Source organism: Megalops cyprinoides, chromosome 11 (genome assembly GCF_013368585.1).
Source record: "Megalops cyprinoides isolate fMegCyp1 chromosome 11, fMegCyp1.pri, whole genome shotgun sequence".
Lineage (NCBI taxonomy): Eukaryota > Metazoa > Chordata > Actinopteri > Elopiformes > Megalopidae > Megalops > Megalops cyprinoides.
In genome coordinates this window covers 26,257,909-26,280,891 of record NC_050593.1, presented here as the reverse complement: position 1 = coordinate 26,280,891, position 22,983 = coordinate 26,257,909, and the positions used below count along the sequence as shown (strand labels likewise).

The 22,983-nt window shown below is 45.4% G+C and overlaps 3 protein-coding genes across 4 annotated transcripts; 2 read left to right on the top strand and 1 right to left on the bottom strand.

Moving 5' to 3' along the window:
* Nucleotides 1-99: 99 nt before the first annotated feature.
* blzf1 (basic leucine zipper nuclear factor 1) lies at nucleotides 100-3,854 on the bottom strand. 2 transcript variants are annotated; one of them, XM_036541027.1, is made up of 7 exons: nucleotides 3,783-3,854; nucleotides 3,103-3,198; nucleotides 2,491-2,921; nucleotides 1,849-2,048; nucleotides 1,624-1,752; nucleotides 1,283-1,499; nucleotides 100-1,186 (listed from the first exon to the last, which is right to left on the bottom strand). In XM_036541027.1, the coding sequence occupies exons 2-7, from the start codon at nucleotides 3,125-3,127 to the stop codon at nucleotides 1,001-1,003; spliced, it is 1,188 nt and encodes a 395-aa protein (XP_036396920.1). In that variant the 5' UTR covers nucleotides 3,128-3,198; nucleotides 3,783-3,854; the 3' UTR covers nucleotides 100-1,000. The 2 variants fall into 2 exon arrangements, with proteins under 2 accessions (XP_036396920.1, XP_036396919.1); XM_036541026.1 differs by having other exon boundaries at nucleotides 3,103-3,192; nucleotides 3,783-3,853.
* Nucleotides 3,855-4,191: 337 nt separating this feature from the next.
* On the top strand, nucleotides 4,192-16,173 carry ercc5 (excision repair cross-complementation group 5). Its single transcript, XM_036541025.1, has 16 exons — nucleotides 4,192-4,378; nucleotides 4,603-4,787; nucleotides 5,241-5,416; nucleotides 5,779-5,894; nucleotides 6,012-6,104; nucleotides 6,673-6,733; nucleotides 6,972-7,115; nucleotides 7,302-7,509; nucleotides 7,971-8,987; nucleotides 9,218-9,501; nucleotides 9,895-10,014; nucleotides 13,489-13,702; nucleotides 13,950-14,094; nucleotides 14,334-14,534; nucleotides 14,734-14,818; nucleotides 15,680-16,173. The coding sequence occupies exons 2-16, from the start codon at nucleotides 4,700-4,702 to the stop codon at nucleotides 16,151-16,153; spliced, it is 3,426 nt and encodes a 1,141-aa protein (XP_036396918.1). The 5' UTR covers nucleotides 4,192-4,378; nucleotides 4,603-4,699; the 3' UTR covers nucleotides 16,154-16,173.
* A 1,850-nt stretch (nucleotides 16,174-18,023) lies between these two features.
* Nucleotides 18,024-20,614, top strand: mettl21e (methyltransferase like 21e). Its single transcript, XM_036541422.1, has 4 exons — nucleotides 18,024-18,195; nucleotides 19,121-19,266; nucleotides 19,770-19,887; nucleotides 20,181-20,614. Exons 1-4 carry the CDS (start codon nucleotides 18,141-18,143, stop codon nucleotides 20,603-20,605), a joined length of 744 nt encoding a protein of 247 aa, XP_036397315.1. The 5' UTR covers nucleotides 18,024-18,140; the 3' UTR covers nucleotides 20,606-20,614.
* The last annotated feature ends 2,369 nt before the right edge of the window (nucleotides 20,615-22,983 follow it).

The window sequence follows — 22,983 nt, the reverse complement described above, 5'->3', positions numbered from 1 at the left end:
TAGGCATTCTGAAATTCTGAGACTGTGCTGCTAAAGAGGAAATGGCAGTGTGTTACACCAATATCACACTTTACTTCTGGTTAAATTCCATCCATTTTATTATCAAATGATTCACAAAGTTGTACACAACAACAAGCTCTGTTTTCTATACATGATTCCACAGCAGCTTAATGTTACACACAAACTGTCCACCTATATTGTATTGTATACAATCTAGAATACATCTGAGCCCAGTATAGCTCACATCACCGGCCTGAACAAAACAGTGAGAACCCCAGCACAGATGCACCCCACTGAAAATTTAACCTGTACTCAATGTCATGAAAGGTGTGTCAAGTACAAGCAGGGATTGCTCTGCAGCACCAGGAGTTCACACACAAATGAAATGCATCTCCTGTCAATAATACTCCAGTAATACAAAATCAAGCTGATAAATAAATATCCTGTAAAACACTGAATTACACCTTTTGAAATTGTATCCATCCTTGTGGAAAAATACTGTGTCTTTATATACAGTATATTATTTGTGAAATTGCACTTTTGCCATTTTACAAAACTCCAGATATTATCAAGAGCTCCAATACGTAGTACCTTCTCAATGAGGGTGTTCCCATGAAGCACTGCCAGGAAAGCATGATAACATCTGTCACAACCACAGCAGCCCAGATCGCTAGTAGTCAAGTGTAACACATGTACATAGATCTTACACATCCAGGGTCAATCATCATTCAGGAGACACAGAGGTCATCTGTAGTAAATTCAGTAAGATTAAACTTTTACATACTCACAGTGCAATTTCACTCTTCTCCAGAGTAAAAGCCTTGCTATTTACAGAAAATGTCTTTAACCTTAAACCTTATTGTGCTTACCCTTACGAGCTGTCATTTGAAGGAGGCTGGTGAAGAAGGGGGGCAGCAGGCGACCGTAACGGGACACTCGCTAGTCACCTAACAGCACAGCACCAGTAGGAGGATATATGACCTTTAGCCTAGGGCCTCACCTACAGCACAATGAGCTCACCACTACAGCGCTCACAGCAGTTGAAGGTTATGTTTTCGTAACGGGTGTAGGGGTGGAATCGCCCAATGCTTTTCTTACTGGGCAGAAAGGCAGAGGGAGAGGAGTCTGAAAGGGGGCTTGCAAAATTGCTGTCTGAGCCAGAAATGGGGTCCAGAATCCTCAGCACCTGTGAGGGAATAAAACAGGGTTATCAATGTCACAAATGCTCATACTGAAGGAAAAAATATTACTTCTTTTCTATGAGAGCAGAGAAGCCCCCTACCTTCTCTGCCATCTTCTCAGCTGGGGTGTTGCAGAGCTCGGAGGCCTGATCACTCTTCAGACTGCTGCTGCCTAGATTTCCCAGCAGGTGTGAGTTCACGGCATCAGCCAGCTTACGGTTGGCTGCAGCCAGCTCTCCTGTGCTCAAGGGTTGGGCGCTTGGGTAGTAGCTCTGCTGTCTGCCCCACTGCAGAGAGACCAGCAGCTGCTCCAAAGACCTGTATGACCACAGCACACGTTCATTATTGCCACGCTGGAAAAGGGAGAATGTAAGAACACTCCTAAATTTCCTTCTATGCATCCTCTTTTAAGAATCAGGACTTTACTGTGCGAGCATGTTACCTGTGTGTTTGCAGCATGTCCCTGGAGAATTCCTCTCGCTCTCTCAGCAGGTCCTGGATGGCGCTCTGGGCCTCTCTGGTCTGGCGCTGAAGAGCTGCCCTCGCATTGGTCAGCTCCTCTGCCATCACTCTGGAGAGAGAACAGGTAACCAGTCAGTTCTCTCACACGCACACATGCACCTCGCACATTCAGAGATACACCCCACACACACACACACACACACACCTGCTGGCGAGGAACTTGCTCCTCCAGACATCACACTGAATGCTCATGCGCTCCAGCTGCTCTGTAGTGTGGGCCAAGTTGAGGCCCAATGCCTCGTTCTCCAGGATCAGCTGGTTCTTCTCCCGGGCCAGACGCTCAAAGTGATACTGCAGGTCATCCCCCACAGAGGCCACCAGCAACTTTTTTAGCTCCCGGTTCACCTGCACAGAAGAGAAAAGCCATCTGTATCTGTACCCCTGCACCGCTGAATCACACCTGGACACAGATTCTGTCTGTATCACGCATACAGCAGCACATGGCTACAGTCACATATCCATCCCTCCAGCCTGTAACAGATACTGTGTTCACATAGTGCCCTCCATATCTATTCACACCACTGACTAAACAGGAGAAAAGTACATATTGGATCATTGTCTTCTGCTTACAAAAACTGTGTACTGTACATGCGTACCAATTCATTACAAGGACATGAAATTGGTCATTCATGTTGTTATCATTCACATTTTAACATACTACCATGAGCAGTTATGGCTATGGCAATGTCGTACTTTTTACTGGAACCCTTAACTGCTTCTTTAGAATCAACATGCACACAAAAAGATAAGTGTGGTAAGGCAAGGGGGCAATAACAACAAGAGGTACCTCAGTCTGGACACGCAGCTGATTGGAGAGCCCTTCCTTGTCCTGCAGCAGTCTGCGCTCTGAGTTCTGCAGCTTGTCCAGAGCGCTCCGCCAGTCCTGGATCTCCCTGCGGGGGTCCGCTGGGGGGTCCTCGAGCTGCGGCTGGGCCTCGCCCTTTCCCTCACCAGCCCCCGAGCGGGCACTCTTACTGGGGACGTGGTGCGAGATGGCAGATCGGGGCACCACTATGCGCACCGCCTCCACCTCCGCACAGGCCTCCCTGCTCACCTTGCCCAGGTGGAGCACCCCTGGGGGCGAGGCCCAGGGACTGTGCCGGGGTGTGGACACCTTCACCGGCGGGTCCGGGGTGATCTCCTGGGCAACAGGTGGCTCGTCCATCTCCATCCCATCGCCAAGGCCACGAACCGGCACCACGGCTGGAGACGAGACATCTGAAACGTAATGAGGTTCAGTGCCATGTTAGATAAATGTCACGATGGCTGGTGTGCCATGACTGTGTGGCTGCTACATTGCATCTCAGTACTGGATGAAGTGAGAAAAAAAACTTTAGGACCTGAAAAAACTGTTTTTAAAACTACTTTATGATATGATGATGAATATAATGCTTCTCACCTTTGAGGTCTACAGCAGCAGACATGATGGAGAGTTCCTAGCAGGCAGAGGAGGGAGACCAGATATGATTGCAGGGGATCTTTTCCACTCCTGTAGCTTAAGAAAAAGCGATCATGCCATCAAGAATATGGAGCGGCTAGAGGTCTGATAACAAGTGTCTCTTCTTATAATGATATAAATTAGTCGTAATTTCATGAAAAAAACATTTGTCCATATCTAACAAAAAAGGATAAATTATGTCGATGTAAGGTATGTTTACACTACTACGAAGCTCACATCTTTACTTCCGTTCACAAGTGCCAACACTCTCGCATGCATCTGTGGCCCACTTGTTATCGTAATACGAAGCAAATGTAAACAAAGAAAACACCATCCGTTCCTAACTACACTAAGAAAAAAAAACCTACGCTACCTTAAATAATTTAAAATAAAACCAGCTATGAGCTGCCAGAAATGCAGCCAGGAGAGAATTAAACGTCTCGATTACTCATTAATCCGTTTATCTAACTGTTTGAGTCTGAGGAAACCGGCATGCTCCGATCTGAACGGAGAAGCTGACTTTTTAAACTCTCAAGTGAAAAAAAACAGATACACAGCTACGTCCAACATGTAAATAATCTATCAGTCATATGACAAAAATATATTATTACTAATACAGTCAATAAAAACCATAAGATTACCGTGTTGACACGTCCTCTGCGATAGTTACGCGTTCACAGCCATATCCGCCATCTCGGTATCACCGGAAATCGTCACCTGCAGGTAGATCCTCTACGTAAATGATGACGCAATTTTAGCTAACTGAAATCCAGCCAACAATTCCATGCCAAATCGCAGGAAACAAAAATACATTTTAAACATGAATGGTTCGTATCTGGGTGTCGAACAAACTACATGTAAGAGATTACGCAAAGGCGGAACTATCAGCACGCACATCTACGGTGTCGCAAGGAAGATAAATATTGATACACAGTTCAGCCCCTTGCTTCCGCCAGATGGTACACGGTGGCGGTTGACTAGGCTAAATTTAGCGGACAAGTACGATTGAACTTGGGGTCTCAGATTTACGTCATAGGTCGCCATCTTTTAAGGCTCAGTAACAAAGCAAACTCGGTTCACATCCTGTGTCTGAGTAACTGTTATTCACACGACATCTGTGTAATTATTATTATGATAGAACACACTGACAAAAATCACGACGTGCCGATCAGTCTAGGTAGCTATATAGTTACCATACGCATGTGCATTGAGTGCAGTTGACTGACGCGCAACAGGGGTAAGCTCACTCTTCCCATAAGGACACAGTACTGCGTGTTTACCAGTTAGCTAGCTTGCAAGGTATATGACTGTAGAAGATACACATAATTATAAATGACATTGCTCTTGAACAGGTTAGCTAATATAACTTAGCTGACTGTAAGTAGTGCAAATAAAAGCTGGCTGCAGTTATTTCAGATCCTGTGTAACTAACGTGTGTATTGTTACCGGTCTTCTTTTCAGACAGACACCTTGCCGGCAAGCAAATGTTTTCTAGTTTGAAACGATACAAGCAAGGCTAGTACAACGCTGTGTTGTGCAGGTGTAGTGTCAGCTTGTCATGGGAGTGCAAGGACTTTGGAAGCTGCTTGAGAGCACAGGGAAGCCCATCAATCCAGAGACGCTGGAAGGGAAGATTCTGGCTGTCGGTATCCTTCTGTCGGCGTGCTGTAGTCACCTAGGGCTTGATTGTTTTTTTAAAGAGGCGGTAACACAGAGTGAGAATACGTTATTTATGTCCAGTTGCGTCCAGGTGCTCCAAGTAAACAGTGGGATGGGTTGGGGTCATCTTGTTTTCACGTGTCGTTTCTGTAAGGCAATGCTTCACCTTCACCGCACCTTCAGCAGGTGATGGTCAAACAGTGTTTACATAATGAAGTGTTTAATCTTACTTGTTCTGCCTCATCCCTCACGGTGTCAAGCAGATGGAAATGTATTTTGTCACATTAAAATCCACCTTAGTATTTAAATAGCATCCATGCAGATTCCAGGAGGCGACTGTATGCAGTCTGCGTGTGTGTGTGTGTGTGTGCAAAGTGGCTGATTGTGAATGTGTAGTGTGTATGTGTGCAGCTTTTGTATAGTCCTCAGCCTTTGCGCAGACATCAGCATTTGGCTGAACCAGGCCGTGAAGGGGGTGAGGGATCGGGATGGGAACAGCGTGCAGAATGCCCACCTCCTCACGCTCTTCCACCGGCTCTGCAAGCTGCTCTTCTTCCGCATCAGGCCCGTCTTCGTCTTCGACGGAGACACGCCGCTGCTCAAGAGGGAGACTGTGGTGAGTGCTTGCGTGGAGGGACAGATGGACAGGCCGACTGTGCTGGTGAATATGCTATAGGGCCGGCAGTGTAGCACAGTGGTAAGGAGTAGGGCTAACCGAAAGGTTCATGGTTCAGTTCCCTCCTGGCACTTTGGCACTGTACCCGTGGGCAAGGTGCTTAACCCACACTTGCCTCAGTAAGTATCTAGCTGTATAAATGGACAAAAATTGTATTTCGCTCTGGATAAGAGTGTCTGCTAAATGACAATAGTGTAATGTAATATAGAAGGGACAGATGGGTGGGTGGTCATAGTGAGGGTGTGCGTGCGGGATAGTCACAGTGTGGTAGAAGGGTGCTGACCTGCCTTCTGTTTTATCAGGCCAAAAGGAGGCAGCGGAAGGAGGAGATGACCCGAGAGTCCAAGCAGACCAATGAGAAGCTTCTCAAGACCCTCATGAAGAGACAAGCAATAAGAGCAGCGCTGGGGGAGAGGAGGTGAGAAGAGAGTGGAGGAAAGCAGGGCGGAAATGAACAGTGTTGACCAATGAGGGGTGCTTTTATTGTAGGAGAACAGTGCACAAACCGTCTGTTTTGTGTTTTTTTTTATTACAGTCAAGAGGAATTCCCAAGCATTTCCTCTGTGAGAAGAGAGGAGGTGGACGATATGTACGTTTTGCCTGCACTGGAGGAGAAGGAGGAGAACAGGTGAAGCTGCCGCTTGTACATCACCAGGGTTCAAACATGGTGTAGTTCTTGCAAGAGACCACTAGATGCCACAAGTTTAATATGTTGCCCTAGAAACTTCACCATTAAATCACTAGCCTATTACACTACTGTATGCTGCTTTTTAAGTTGTTTTCCAACATCAGTTCGGCTCTGTGATGTACAGTAAATCTGTGGTTATGGAGGAGCCTCCTGATGGTGTCCTTTATGTTCTCTTCATCAGTGCATATCAGACAGCACGTCTGTGCTTCCACAGTTAATGCTAACAGCTCTTTTGTCCCACGCACTCTGTCTTGTGACTAAAGGAGACCGATAGTGACACATGTGACTAATGGAGTTAAAAGTGGAGTGGACTGGGGCAATAGACCAGGCTAATTTGGTGCAACATGTCCATCAAACAAAACATGTACGCATGCAAGATTTTGTTTGTCTATCTAACGTGTTGGCATTGCCTGATTCTGGGTATGCTCTGTTCAGTTCTACTCCTTTCTGCTTATTGCAGTTCGTTCTGAGGGTTCCTTTGCAGCTGATCTTTGCGTTGTTCCCACAGCTCCGATGAGGAGGAGGAGAAAGAGTGGGAGCAGACAGAGCAGAGGCAATATATGTTTCAGGTGGGGGCATGTCAGAAGCTGGTGTCACACAACGGTGTGTCTGAGGAACATTTTGGATGAAGGCACATCTGAAAGGGACACTGATGCTCTGATGAGCAGAAACAGCAGTGTTTCACAATGAATAAGTGCATCAGATGTGCCGTCTAGTTCAATTTATAGATGTATCAGTCTTAGTTTTTTCCTTTTACTGAGTCTTTGGTTGTTCAGTGAAAGTGGCATTTCTCTTCATGTCCTGCAGGAGATGATGTTTGAGAACCCTAACGCTATGGACATTGACTCAGAGGAATTCGCCGTCTTACCTGCAGAAATGAAACACGAGATCCTGAAGGACATGAAAGAGTTCAGCAAGAGGCGCCGCACCATGTTTGAGAAGCCTCCTGAGGTAATTCTCCACACACACACACACACACACAGGAAATCTCTCCACATCAGACTTAGAGTTTGCTCTGTGTTTTCACCATCCTGAACTCCTGTGTAAACCATCATGTGTTTCAAAACAAAGAAACTCTAAGTTTGTGTGTGTGCATGCGTGTGTGTGTGCGTGTGTGTCATGTCCTCCTCCTCCCAGAGATCTGGGGACTTCTCTCAGTACCAGCTGGCGGGCCTGCTGCATCGGAACAAGCTGAACCACCGTATCGAGGGTGTGGAGAAGGAGATGAACCAGAGGAGTTCTGGGGCAGTGGTGGAGCAGTACAGGGGAGAGGAGGGGGAGGGGCACAACGTGGAGACCCAGCGCCTCGTGTCTGAGGACACCTCTCACTACATCCTCATCAAAGGTAGGACCGCACAAAATGCACACAATCAAAAGGACACACAGTGCATACACGACATCCCCATAAAAGATACAGTCATTGCAGTCATACGCACACACACTAATGAAGGTACATACTTACTACATCCTTGTAAAAGGTAGGAGTGCACAGAGCACAGAGGAATGAGTTGTTGGTAGTTTTGCATTTACACCCTTGTTCACCCAACTTTTCTAGTCACCAGTCATGCATAGACTCATGCCTACTGCGAACTTCCCACCCTACAAGTTCCACAGTGTACCAGGAGGCAGATGCAGAACAGAATCAGTGCAGTTAGGGGACGCTGACCGATGTGCCCACCCCTATCCTCAATGGAGCGAAGTTTGACATTGTTGGCAAAAGACACGTCCAGTTTCACACACGGTGGAATTTGACCAAATAAGATGCTGTAGGGCTGTTGTGTGATGTGGATTTTATTGTCTTTTCAGGGTCTAAGAACAGTGAGAAAGCTGTAGAGAAGCAGCCAGCTGTGCTGCCATGGGCAAGCAGCACCAGAGCGGCGAGGAAGAGACCGGAGCCACTGTGGCGACCTGTGTCAGAGGACAGCCCTGAGGAGGAGCCACCCTCACCACCTGGCAGGGACGACACAGCCGGGGCACCTCCCTCCCCCCGGACCCTGCAGGCCATCCAGGCAGCCATGATGGACAGCGGCTCAGATGAGGACAGCGAAGTCAGGAGCTGGGAACCGGAAAATCTGCAGGTCGCAGGGCCACCTTCCCCTCGCACCCTGCTGGCCATCCAGCGTGCCCTGACAGAGGACCACACAGCCCCCCCTCAGCATGCAGAGTTACCCCGCAATGCCTCACCCATCGGAGGCTGCGTCATTATCAGCAGCTCTGAGGAGGAGGTGGAGGAGGCCACCGAAAAAAGAAACGGGGCCTTCAGCTCCACCGTACAGTTTGACAGCATGGGACTGAAGGAGAGAACAGGGCAGGGGGAGAACGAGGGACAGACGGAGGGTGAGGGACTGAGGCAGAGCGAAGAACAGAGGGAGAGCGAGGGTCCAAGGGAGAGTGCAGAACAGGGGCAGAGAGCAGGACGAAAGGAGAGTGAGGGACAGAGAGAGAGTGCAGAGCTGACGGAGAGTGTAGACCGCAAGCAGGATGGATGCCTTATTCCCCACACTCTCGAAGATGCAGAGTTCTCCGATTCCAGCTCTTCAGATGTCTCCCTGGAGAAACCACTGAACCAACTGAACTCTATACAGAGAGAGGCTCTGAATGGAGGCAGCAACTGGGAAGAGTCTCACCCTGCAGCTGCTGTACATGCTTGTCCACTCAGTCAACAGGAAGTGGCCACCAAGACAGGAAGTACCTCTGAAGATGCCCAACAGGAAAGACCTCTGAGAGCTGTCACCCCACTGCCTGCCCAAAATTCAGAGGAAAGTGAGCAGGGGGTGAGACAGAGTGTGGAGGAGGGGGAGAGTGAAGATAGTGAATCACAAGGTAGGTCCACTAGCGTTGTAGTGCATCTGTTCTGTTACAGTTAGTGCACTATGTGCTAGTGTTCATGAGTAGCGAGTGTGTTACAGTGTTCATTCCTGGTCTAAGCGCGAGTGTCCAGTACTGCTGTGTGGACTTCAGAGGTCATTTCTGTTCCATGTGTGTCCTATGTGTTCTGCCCTGCTGCTTGTGCTACAGTGATGGAACAAACAGTGCTCTTCATGTTCCCACAGAGAGCTTCATCGAGGTGTCTGAGGAAGAGGAAGAGGAGGAGGAGGAGGAGGAGGTGGAGCCAGATGATCAACCCTTGAAGATGGAAGAAGAGAACTGGACAGAGAAGGCCCCTGAAGGAGTGGAGGGAGAGGAGGGAGAAGGGGGAGATCCCCCATCAGAGTCCTCATGTTACGGGTCTCCCTCTCCAAATGGTGAGAAGCAGCAGGATATCCAGCCCCCCCAAGAGCCCCCCCAGGAGCCTTCCCCTGCTCCTGCTGCCAACGACTGGGCCCACATTGACATGGTAAACTAAGCTGCTGCTGCACCTGTTAAACTTCATTACAGTCGTACATTACATGACATTATAGAACTCCTGGCAAGTTCTGTGCCCCACAACCATCACTCATTCTCGTCCTTTCTCCCACTCCTTCCATTGCCATGCCTGATCCCAGCTGTCACCTCTTACCCCACTCCCTTTCCCTTCCCCCTATCCATCTGTGCCTTTCACCCCGCCTCCTCCCCCTTTCCCAGTCATATCCCTGCACTCTTTGAGATGATGTTACATTACATTACATTCATTTAGAAGACGTCCATTAACGACTTCCCCCACAATCGAACATACAGTAAGTGTATCCGTTAAAGTTGGTACCCACATGTCTGTGGTTTTACTTGGTGTGGCACCCGTTTTGTCCTGCAGGAGGAGCTAGTGCAGCTGGAGAGCTCTCTGCAGTCACAGGAGAGCAGCCTGAAGGCGCAGAAACAGCAGCAGGAGCGTGTCGCTGCCACGGTCACAGGGCAGATGTGCCTAGAGAGTCAGGTGAGTCTCCCCCCATGCTGAACAAGTTTCTGCTGGAGTTTCACAACATTCGGTGTTCACTTACAGTACACCAGTCAAAAGTGTGAACACAACTTTTATTCTTTATTTTTACCATTTTCTATATTGTAGAATAATAGTAGAATAAAAGACATCACAGCTATGAAATAACACAAATGGAATTATGAAGTGATATATGAACTTTATATTTATTTAACTCATTTATATTTAAGAAACAAGTTTCAAGTTTTTAGATCAAAATGGCTTTGAATGCATGTGGTGTGTCCAGACGTTTGACTGGTACTGTATGTAGCAATGCGCTACTTATGTTTCAGTCACATTTTCACAATGTGAATGTATATCTTGATCAACCGTCCGCCTCATACATCAGTGCAACGCTAAATTGTAATGCTTAGTATAAAAATTAAGTGAAAGAACTATAATTGTATGTGAAATTATTGAATGCAAAATATAAAACGAGAATGCTGGCACTGATGTAATTGACTAGCAGAGTTCCATTCATCGCATTTGTGTGGAATCAACCCTGCAAGCCTTCACAAGTCATTTCATTTTCAACTCTCTGGAGTGGTGCTAAAGCAGAATGGGTGCGGCTGGCTTCTTCTAAATGCAGAGACAAGTGTTGCAAATCGGAAGACTATAAACATATATTAATAATTGCTGGCAAAAGGTTTGTTTGTTTTGTATTGCTTAGACTTCAGCTGTGTACATACAAACCTGCAGCAGCATGGTGAAAAATTGTCTCATTCCTTTGAATGTAATAACAGGCAACGTCTCTGCAGGAATTTTTGAACCGGTAATTCATTGCATTTATGAGGCAAAATTTATTAAGGGTTACTTAATAGCATTCCCCACTGAGCTATTCAAGTGATGACTGCAAGTAAAAAAATATTTATGAAAAAAGGGAGATCAAAAAAGCTATTGCCAGAACACATTGATCTGTTTGCTCTGCTGTTTAAAATAAAGATTATTATTATGTTCACTAGTTGAGTATGCTGACTTTTTGAGGGGAATTTTTCTTTGCTATGGGGATTTCTCTCCCTTGGGAGTTTTTGAACCTATTTCTTTTCCATAAGTTTCACCCTTGTTTTTCAAGAGCACCTTTTGGAGATATCCTCATCTGTATAAGTGCACTCATTGCACATCACCTTGTGCAAAAATAAAAAATGTGTCCCTTGATGCGGGCATCAGCAAGGGCTTTAGTCACAGCTGTTTACCCCCAAACAACACTGCTATTGTCATGAACACATGGAACAATGGTGACAGGATAACAAAGGGAGCTGCCCTCCTTTCATCCTACTACAGAGTGCCAGCATTCCCTATCATTTATATGTTGCATTCTTAGATCACCACTCTCATCTGAGGGGATCAGCAGAGAGCTTGTATGTCTCGTAGTGCATTTGTTTTGAGGCCGGAGGTCTCTCTGGTGGATATGAAGCACCAGGATAGACAGTGTTTCCAATGGCAGTGCTTCAGGGCCTGGTCCGCTCTCTAAAATTAGATCTCTGCTCTTGTTTACCGATATCCAAGTCCAGTGGGTAAACTTTAAGCCAGAGTAGACTGTGGCAACAATAGCCAACCAGACAGATGGCCCCAAAGATGTGCCCAACATGGTATGCGAATAGCCGTGGTCTGAAGCCATTGTCCCTGACTCTACATGTAGAATATAGGCCTGTCCTCTGCACACAGCCTTTCACTGTTGAGCCAATCGGAAAGCAAGATGCATCTTCAGGACCATTTGAGCCTATGATTGAAGAATACATTGTACCAAAAAAGGAACAGGCGGTTCTTTCAGCGTTCAGTATTCAGACCTTCAGGGAAGCAGCCATGATCCATTTTCAATATTCAGTCAAAGCACAGTCAGATCTTTGCGGGGCTTTTAATTCGGAAAAAGTTCGGAAAAGTTTACGTTTTAAAGTTATACAGTTAAAAGAACCTCAGTTCCAACTAAATTTGAAAAAACCTCTAGCACTACTTTTCCTACTCTGCTATCAGCACTGCATCTGTAGTTTGCAGGGTGTGAACAGTGAAAGACTATTCTGTGTTTTTCATATTTGATTGTGAAGATCATTGTAGAGAAATTCCTTCACTGCCCTCCAGAGTATTTAAGTTGATCTACCCAGATCCATGGGCTCTGTCTCATATGTCTTGTGTTGTAAAGAGTGGTAATTGGCATCGGCAGTTGTGGGTTGTTAGGGGCCATTGGGTTGCTGTTTAGCACAGTTCAGAGCTGCAGCTAAACTCAGCTGTGTGTATGTGTGTGTGTGTTTGTGTGTGTAGGTGTGTGTGTGTGTGTGTGTGTAGGTGTGGAGTGTCCTTCTTGAGAAGGAAGGGGGCCTTAGGGGAACGGATGGAAATGTCTGGAGTGGTGCCAGTTATTTACCATCTGAGCTGTCGAAACCCTGGTGTGACCCCACTGTCCCATTCAAATACTGTCCCATCAGTATGTGGGAAGTTTAACCCTCTACCCCCCGCCCAATATATTCTCATATATTATACTGTCCCATCAGGATTAGAGAAGCTTAACACCCCCCGCCCCTCATGCTCACACTGCTCCCATAAAGCAGAATATACCCTGGCAAGGAACGGATTTTCCGTTTTGATTCACTCAACTGTTTAATACCCTCTGAAAGAGAGCAGAGGATTTACAGCCCCCAGGTGGCACCTCTAACAGTAAACACGCACACACACACACGCGCGCGCGCCTAATCGTCCCCCTGTTTAACTATTGGTGGAACACATGACTTCATACACAGCACCTCCCTGTATATCCACGATGGCCCTTTTTTTTCTGAATGATTTTCTCTGAATTGTGTTCACTGTACTTTCTGCCTTCAGTGACCACTGAACTGGTGACAATGTGCTGGAATCAAAAGAAATATTTTAAAAAAGTGATCTAATGCATGCTTTAATCAATGTTTAAATTGACACATTTGAACTCTATCAGTGTTTAAATACATATTTGGTCTCTGTTTAGATAAATATACACATTTAACCTCATTTCTGATTTCAGTGATAAAATACAAATTCTTGTGTATAAACAATGATCTCACATGCACACTTATCAAACTGTTATGACAAATATCAAACGCATACATATTTAAACACATTACCAAAACACTGAGCACATGCAACTAATCTCTTATTTAACTTAAACACATAGATAATCTATTCAACTATTTGAGAGTGATGAATCATCCACTTAACCTGTGTTTAAACCACGACTAAACCCAACACCTAAAGTTTTTGTGCTCCTCGTATTACCTTAACTTAAGTGTGTGCTTCATTTGATGGGTTTTGAATGTCACTAAACTCTCTTCATGACCTAAAGAAAACCCTGCTTTGGGAGTGGTTTGGGGGTGAGGTTGGTCCTAGCTGTGACACTGGAGTTGCAGTAAGACAGTGCCAAGCATCCCTTTTCCCCCAAGCCGCCAGCTCAGTCCAGTTGGTTCTGTGCAGGAGCTGTTGCGTCTCTTTGGCGTGCCCTTCCTGGTGGCGCCGATGGAAGCGGAGGCCCAGTGCGCAGTGCTGGACCGATCGGACCAGACCCACGGCACCATCACCGACGACAGTGACATCTGGCTCTTCGGTGGCCGCCACGTCTACAAGAACTTCTTCAGCCACAGTAAATACGTGGAGCACTACCAGTACCTCGACCTTCAGGCTCAGCTGGGTGAGTGTAACCTGGACCAGCCTGGGGTTACCAGGATGAGGTCATATTCATGGATCTTGTGTAGGCTTTTGTGTATTGGTCTTGGATGGTCTTGGTGTAGTCTGGTGTTAAATGGTTCCAGCCCTCATTTAAAATCTCCTGCATGATGAATCAACAGGGGTCTGGATGACGTTCTCTTTGTCGTGTGACACTTCCTGGTGGTTAAAGTCAGACTGTTTGAGCCTTTCCTTGTTTCCTGACTCTGTAGGCCTGGACCGCTCCAAGCTCATAAATCTGGCATATCTGCTTGGCAGTGACTACACGGAGGGCATTGCAGGTGTGGGATATGTGACAGGCATGGAGATCCTCAATGAATTCCCAGGACCAGGCATGGAGCCGCTAATCAGTTTCTCGTGAGACCTTGAATTTTTCCTTCTTTATTCAAAGTAGAAAGCAATATTTAAACATGTAACTGAAGTCTAGTGAATAGTGTATTCCTGTGGTGATGCCGTGCTGTGTGTATCTCATGAATTTGCTCTGGGCACCCTCAAAAGCTACTGTAATCTGTCAGGGTCTCAGAAAACCTCAGCTTTGGATTTGTTGGAATTTGTGCTGCATAATATTGGTTTCTGTTTATCTGTCTCTCATGCAGTGAGTGGTGGAAAGAGGCCCAGGAGAATAAGAAGCTGGTTGCAAATCCCAATGAAACCAAAGTAAAGAAGAAGCTGAGAAACATCGAGCTGCATCCCGGCTTTCCCAATCCTGCGGTCGCCCAGGCCTACCTGCAGCCCGCCGTGGACCAATCCAGCGCCACCTTCACCTGGGGCCGGCCCGACCTGGAGAACATCAAGGAATATCCTGTCTGCGTGTGTAGATTTGTGCACTGCATACACTGACTTGAGCAGTAGTGTTTATTCTTTTGTGTTTAAGAGACACTGGGTGTAAGCATATAGTATTATTCCACAGTCATTATAAACGGGGCGTGTGTGCACACATGCACACTTTGTATGTAGCTGTCAGAAATATTGAATCTCCTCCTTAACCCGCTTCACTTTCTGTCTGAGTCGCTTCGGCTGGAGCGGCAAGAAGACAGAGGACGTTCTACAGCCGGTCATGAAGCAGCTCAGCGTGCAGCAGGTAACTACGGCTGGAGACAGTTACACTGTGACACGTAATGACTGGGCAGCAGTGTGGCGTAGTGTTAATGGAAGCGGTCTTGTAACAATGGAGTTGAAGGTTCGTTTCTTAGATTGGTCATTGATCGGTCATTGGTCAGCTATTGTACCCTCTGGCCAAATGAACATATAAACAAATTTGATTTGAATTGCTCAAGTGAAGAGCTTTTCAAGTGGATAAAATGTAAAATTTGCACCATTTAAGTCACTTTAGATGAGAGTATATGCCAAACAAACCATTAAGTAATGTAATAATTGGCAGACGGACAGGGTGACGATTATCAGTCCATCTGACTGCGCAGCTGACCAACTGCCAGCCAGCCAGACAACAACTAGTCAGGAGATGCATGGCATACCAGCATTGGTAACCCCACTCATGTAGGGCAGGAGAATATTTGTTATATTTACTATCATTTACTAGGTATGCTATGCTATTATGGTAGGTCAATATGTAGTCCGTATAAGGTGGGCTCCAGTCAATGCATCGAGTCACTGTCTCCTGAGATGAGACAGATCTGTAAAGGCTGAATCCACTAGTTCTCCATCATTAAAACGGCAGCTTTCTCCTCTGGAAGCTCTCTCCCTCAGCACATACTTCTGATTTGAAAGGAGTAAACATGGACCACTTTGTAAGGCACATATGGTATGAAACGATGGCACGCTATGCCCATGTATGAGGTGATGCTGTTTGTTGTGGTGTGTAATATTTGGTAATGTGATATGTTGTATTGTATGTTCTGATATAACGTGAGATTAGATGTAGGCCTGGTGTGTCCTCATCTCAGGGTGTCCCCCCCCCCCCCCCCCCCCCCCCCTCCCTCAGACGCAGCTGAGGATCGACTCCTTCTTCCGCCTGGAGCAGCAGGACCGCCAAGCCATCCGGAGCCAGCGCCTGCGGCGGGCCGTCACCTGCCTGAAGAGGAAGGAGCAAGGCGAGGAAGAGGAGGATGAAGAGGACAGCTCCCCAACAAAGACCAAAAAGGGGAAGACAGGGGAGGAGGAGGAGAAGGCCAAGTCTGAGGAGCCGGCGAAGTGGGCAGGGGGGTTCCTGGGGTCGGGAGACTCCACCCTCTCTCTGGGTGCAGTGGAAGGGGCTGGAGACTGGAAAGAGGAGGCCGCCCCCCGCGTGGCTCCGCCAAAACTCAGCAGCCTAAAGGCAGAACGCAGCAGCAGCAGCGGGGAGGACAGTGACTATGACGATAAAGTTGCCATGGTCACCGCGCGCTCTGTGTTCCAGAGTAAACCTCAGGGTCGGGGACGGAGAGGAGGGCGGGGGAAGAACAAGAGGAAAGTGTGAGAACAACACTGTCGCCCAGGGACAGCCATTAGGATCATCACCATGTTTCTGTATGAACTGAGAGAAAATATAAAATGAATTTTATGGAAGTGAAATGTTACATCAACGTAAGTGACATGTCTTACAGTCAGTCATTGTATGTGTCACAGATTGAAACAGGAGGAAAATAAATGAAAAGAATAATGTGAAAGAGATCATGCAAAATATAAACAAAACAAATTCTATGATAGTTTTTTCAGAATCTGAGACTGTTGTATACTTGTGTGTGATGTGTATTTTTAAGCTATTTGGGAATAATAATGGAATGGTTAAACTATTTCTCTAAAGCCATACTTGCCTTAGCTGTATGTGCCTTCTGCTGTGACCAAATATGGCAGTTTGAGTCACGTACTGCTGCTGACATCTTATTGAACCTATTCAGTACTGCCTTCTCTTGCCTATACCATATTTTTAATATAAATTATTAGGTGTCTTGCCTCACATGAACATTTTATTGGTATGTTTTTGAAGAAATATTATGCTTAATTTGAGTTTAGTTGTGCTTAGACCACAACTAAAAGCTTGCAGTGAAAGATACTGATTATAGGTGGATGTGGTTGTACAGCAAAGAAGATCAATTTATTTTCCCAAATTATTGTCCAATGAAGTGTGAAAAGACTGTGTTTCCAGGCTAGGAATAAACTTTGTTAAATTCATCAAAATTTTTAGGCTAGGAGAAATATACCTACTTCCTTATGTCACATCTGTGCTGTAGGTAAACCTGTCATATCTTGGGTGAGTTAGCATGCTGTCGGCCCAGCTCAGCTATTGTAGACACACCTCCAGCTCATCTCAGGTAAAGTCCTAAAGCTAAGGTGGACCATTGGGAAAGCAGGTTGTATGTGTATCTTGTCTGATTGTCTGAAAATGTGTTGTAAGATTTGTGTCATTTGTGGAGAGAGAGAAAATAAAACTTTTGCATATAATGAGGGGAAAATAAAACTTCCAGCACATTGAGCAAATACACACACACGCAAACACACTGCCCCTTATCCATCTTTTCATCTGATTGTTGCACTGGCCCAGAACCAGGAGAACTGTGTTATAGCTACGGGTTGTGTTTCCCTGCCTTTCCTGTCTTCCCTTCTCTGAGCCCTGGCACTCATCACTGACCCTCTTCTCTCGAGTGACATGGCCATCTGGTCAGATTACCAGAGGAAATCCACACTCCATCCAACTCTCATCATGTCCTATAATAAGCCAGCCTTCGCTCAGAGATAACCACAACACCAGCTTCCAGCAGGCATACCAGAATCATCGTTCAGACACATAGCAGTCAACGACACCAAACCATGCTGCACCTTGTGCCATTTTACACAGGTAGAATAGACACTTTACTGGATGTGATGTCATTTTACAAAGAGATGTAACCAAGCCCAAATTGGACCTGGTATCCTATAACAAGTTACAGTCAAGGCCAGACTGGGCATAATCTTCATCTACAAAAAAAGACTCCAGGCTGAACCAAACAACTGAGATCAAATTGATGCTGTCAGTGTGATGGCATTTCAAAGTTGTGTTGACAATGTTATTGTACTGTAACGTACTGACAGTGTGACCATAGTGTTGCACTGAGAGTTTGTGTGAGTGTTGGCACATTCCACTCGGCTGCTAAAGAGACTGTTGCCTTACATGGGCCATGTTGTGGTATTGTAATGTTGTACTCAGAGCGTTAATGTGACACTATTGTAATGTTTTGAATTCACAGTGTTACATCAGGGTGCTGGCAATCCTTGGCTGTAACTCGGCCCTCTGTAGGGCCGGCCCAGTTTTCTGGCTGCAGCTGTTTCTGTCTGTCTCCTCTGTCCCGCTGACGCACCCACAGCGCAGCCAGACTCCGCAACAGCAGGGAGAGGGGAGCCTCACTGGGAGTAGCCTGCCAGGCTGACAGTACCCCCGAGAAACCCAGCCTAGAACCAGGCCCCAGGGCCTCTGGGACCCAGAGACAATGGAGCCCCCCCAACCCGAGCCTGCTGAGGGGGAAACACAGGCACCAGCTGCAGGTGAGTCTGCCTCACCGCGCTCACTCACGATTGGTGTGCATTTTAAACTGACCTTCAGCGCACGTACGGTTACCATTCCCTTAAGTAACAGACACCACTCAGCGTGTCCCTACACTGGTTTTACAGTTCTAATATAATGTTGCTTTGGTTCACATGGAATGTGTGTGAAAGTATCTGTGCCTGAGCGTATATATGTGCATATGTGTATGTAGAGAGGGTGAATTATGCTCCTCCATAGTGTTAAAATGTGTGTTTAAGTATGAATCATGAAGCTAGATAGCCTCTTTTCTGGCTCCTCTGCTCTTGGTTATATAGTTCAGCAGGGAGGGGGAGGGCTGGGTATTTGCCAAACTGCAGCAGAGACAGTGTTAGAAGGAAGATTAGCCATCACTGATGTGAGCACTGTCATCAGATGGACAAGGATAGTGAGGTCCTTAAGGAATAATTTGTAAAACAGTACAGACAGATTATCATTTTATTGGTTTTATATGGTCTTCAGGTACTATGTAGAATGTTAATAACCGATGAAAACACTGGAACTGAAAAAGTAATTTATTAAATATTAATTGCATCTTAACCTCCAAGCAAAGTTAAAAATACATTTCACATAGTTTTTTTTTTTTGATCAAGAATGTTAGAAACGTATTTTGTTATGTGTTTGACACCACATTTCAAGAGAAATGTAATTCCTGTACACTCTTGTTTCCATTCCCTGAGCTGGTCCTATTTCCTGCAGTCCTTTGTCCCACTTTTGCGTATGGCTGAATACTGTATGCTGTGCTTTGCAGAACTATCTGTGGTGTGTACTGTATTTGTAGAGCAGGGTTCCAGCATTACCAGCAGCACATTAACCCCTTCATTGGTGTCCATTAAACCTGCTGCTGTACTCTGTCTCTGGTGGCATTGCCCTGGTCAAATGGGGCAGGGGATGAGCTGGCGGATGCCATCATGCGGCGCCGTTTCTGCCCCTCGCTGATCACCACGGAGACATGGGAGGGGTTCAACTTCGCCAGTTGCGAGATCCGCATCAAGGAGTCCACTGACTGCTACGGAGCCATGCTGTGGCCCTCGGTAAGAGTACCTCATCTTCATCAGCATCATCATCATTTTCATCTTCATAGTCATTTTCGGATGCGTTCTGACAAGAATGAAGGAAGAATTTTGATTGGGTTTTAATTAAAGAGAAGAAACTCCTCCCCGGATAGTAACTGCTGTGGTAAATCTGTAATGAAATGTTTTTTTCCTTTTGATTATGTTCACTTAATGCCCTCTTTATTCATTGAATGCATGTCACCAACAAGTAAATGAGTTCTGGAAGAAGCAACACATGAAGAGGCTGTTGTTTAATTTACACAGGAATTTCAAATTTTGTTAGGATTTGTAGAAATTTGTAGAAAATTGATGCTATAAAAGAATCTTTTGAAGGTGTGTGTAATCAGCCAATCCAACCCAATCATGCCACTAACCATTATGTGAAAAGAGCTAATACTGATCTCTTATCAGTGTCTTATGGTATTTTGTAGAGGGGGGAATATGGGAGAGCAGTTTAATTGCAGCCCTCTGGCATCCCGCAGGCCCTGGTACTCTGTCACTTCTTGGACACGAACCAAGACCAGTACAACCTGACCGACAAGAACATTATAGAACTGGGTGCTGGCACTGGGCTTGTGACTATTGTTTCCAGCCTGTTGGGTAAGAATCAACCTGTCAGAGCAGAACAATGTATTGATGCATTGACTTGTAAGTGCCATAAATATACTGAATACCTTCAAATTTCAGTTCACGTCCATTTACAACAAACTGTCTGTGTCCTTTTGACTTCAGATTAAAAAACTGAAATGAAATGGATGTCAGGAGAGAAAAATTTCTGGCCTCTGATTGGTGCGGGGATATTCCTAACCTCTGATCACATGGGGACATGTTTTTAAACTCTAAATGAATTAGTTCTTATTGGATGAAAAGACTATTATTTCCTTCTCTTCCAGGGGCGAAGGTGACGTCCACTGACCTCCCTGATGTACTGGGGAACCTGCAGTACAATGTTACCCGCAACACTAGGGGGCGCTGCAGACACAGACCATGTGTGACGGAGCTAATCTGGGGGCAGGACCTGGAAAAGCGCTTTCCCCGTGCCTCCTGTCACTTTGACTACATCATGGCAGCAGATGTGGTGTACGCCCATCCCTACCTCAACGAGCTAATGGACACCTTTGAGCACCTGTGCCAGGAGCAGACGGTGATTCTGTGGGCCATGCGGTTCCGTCTGGACCCTGAGAACAGCTTCGTGGAGCGTTTCCAGCAGCATTTCGACACAGAACTCATCTATGACCTGCCCAGCCTCAGCATAAAGCTGTACCAGGCCACCAGGAAGGGAAGGACCTCCCAGTCCTTCTCTGGCGCTGCTGCCTGATCTGTGCCCAGTAAGGGGACAAGCCTGTGCATCATAGCTCTTCATTTATAGGGTAATCATTTATAGGGTTCATCAGGAGTCTTATTTAATATGTTCTTCCTGTATTTTGTTACACGCTCTTTTGGTGGTGTGGGCCTGACAGAATGACCCTTGCTTTGAGTATCAGTAAGCTAATATGCTTATTTATTACTTCATATTAATGGACCATATAATGCCAGGTCTCACGGCTTTTCCCTTATCATGCTTGAATAAAAGACATTGGCATACACCACACATTGTAATTGTTGAAAGCTGATAGGAGAAACTGGGGGAAATTAATGGGTACAGCGTTGTCATGACTTTGTCTCCACTAAGTTACTAATGTAGCTAGGGTGTTCATATATAGGTAAATCATGAATCACATTTTTTAAAGGTACAAAGCTAAAAATTGACTATTACAATGTACAGCAGTATACATTCATTTGGAATACCTCGTTTTTTTAGTTTTCACATGTAAGAACAAAGTTAACATGTGAAAGACCAGATGTAAATATGGAGACATTTTGATCTAAAGACTTATCCTTAAATGCTTTAATTTTTTTTTCTTAGGCAAATATAAATCATCAAGTTGATGCCTATGTATGAATTTCTTTCCAAAAAAAAAAATCAATTTTAAAAAATATTTTTGGCCATTTCAAAGAATCTAAAGTAGTTTTTGGTCACTGCATAATTCCATTTGTGCTGTTTCATAGTTTTGATGTCTTTACTATTATTGTAAAATGTGGGAAATGGTAAAAATAAAGAGAGAGCAGTGTGTCCATACTTTTGACTGGCACTGTATTAGCATCTGAATCCTTTTTAATTCATAGCAGCTAATGTGGTGGTTCTGACAGTCTGTTTTTGTTTCAATGAAAATAATTTAACAATTAACCCCATGTACCACACCCTAAGGTAATGTGACTACATTAGACATAAAAAAGTAAAACGTGATTAATTTGCTAAAAGCTTGTTAATCATAAAAGCAGTTCTCTGCCTCCCCTTCCTGTAACGCACCTGTATGGCCACTGTTCATGTGTGTATCTATACACGTGCACATGTGCATGTTGATGCCTGTGCAAGTGTATATGTGTAATGTCAAAAACATTTGACTGTATGACCCCCTTTAAACACTAAGAGGAAAGACAATCTGAGTAGTTATTACTGTGATGACACAAATATGGTCTGACAAAGGTCAAGATCTGGGTTCAATGTCTCCTCTGAAACACAGTCATGAAGCCTGCATGATCTCCTACAGATGTCTTGCCAGGCGATTTAAAACCTGATGTGGCTCTGTGGGGGGTAACCAGGATTTAGTTCTGAGCAGACCGGCGGGGGGAATGCTTGGCTGTAGATGGTGTAGGGGATGTGTCTGGCTTGGGGTCTTGTTCTGGGTCTTGGGCCATCCAGTTGGGTGGGAGTTTGGGGATTCCCTGGCACCTTGGTTTAATGGGTGGGAGCAACAGAATCTACTAGACTTACTGTCAGTGTTCTATTTAAAGTCATTTCTACTGTGGAGAGGCTCCTCCTTGCTCATCCCTGATGTCTTTCATTGCAGCATTACACAGTAGGACCTGACAAGAGCTCTGCACCAGCTTATGAGAGTGTGTACACAAAACTAGAGCCTACACTATGCAGTAAACAAACATTTAAGACTAAATTTGGCTAACAGCAGTGCTATTTGTGGAAAACATGGCCATAATTTATTAGATTGTGCGATTAAGTGCTGTATTATTTATGATGTACAGTAAAGCTGTTTAGGAATGTGGCGCTCAGAGAGCTTTTTACTGATCCAATATACATACTGATCCTATATGTGGGTGTGTAACTATATACATACAGTATGTCCATATACATCTATGCCTAAATGGAAAGGCTGCCACTTGTAACCAGGGCCAATGCACAACAATGCATAACCTGCATTGATCAATAACCTGATTTCTGCACAGTTAAATGAAAGAAATATGTCAAGAAAGTAATAGTTAAATGAGTCTTTTGCTTCTTTTCTTACATCTGGATGGATAAAGCCAAAGGAAGGCTTTAAGCTACATTTCCTGTTAAACATGGGGGATGATATGGTATAGGCTGCTATCTCATGGGAGCCCAACTGTTTTTTCTGGATGATAGAATTACATCTAAGGAACACGGCTTAAGGTGACCAGATGACCAGATGACCAGATGTTCCCATATTCCATGACGATAATTCAAGAGTGGTTTCACAAACACCAGGATGAAGTCACATACTTTCTCAAACACCAGATCTAAACAGAGCAATGTTGAGTGCAGTGTAGATCTCTTTTATCTCTTAAGAAACTCAGGGATTACCTTCTTGATGAACGGTCCACTATCCCACAAGAAACGGT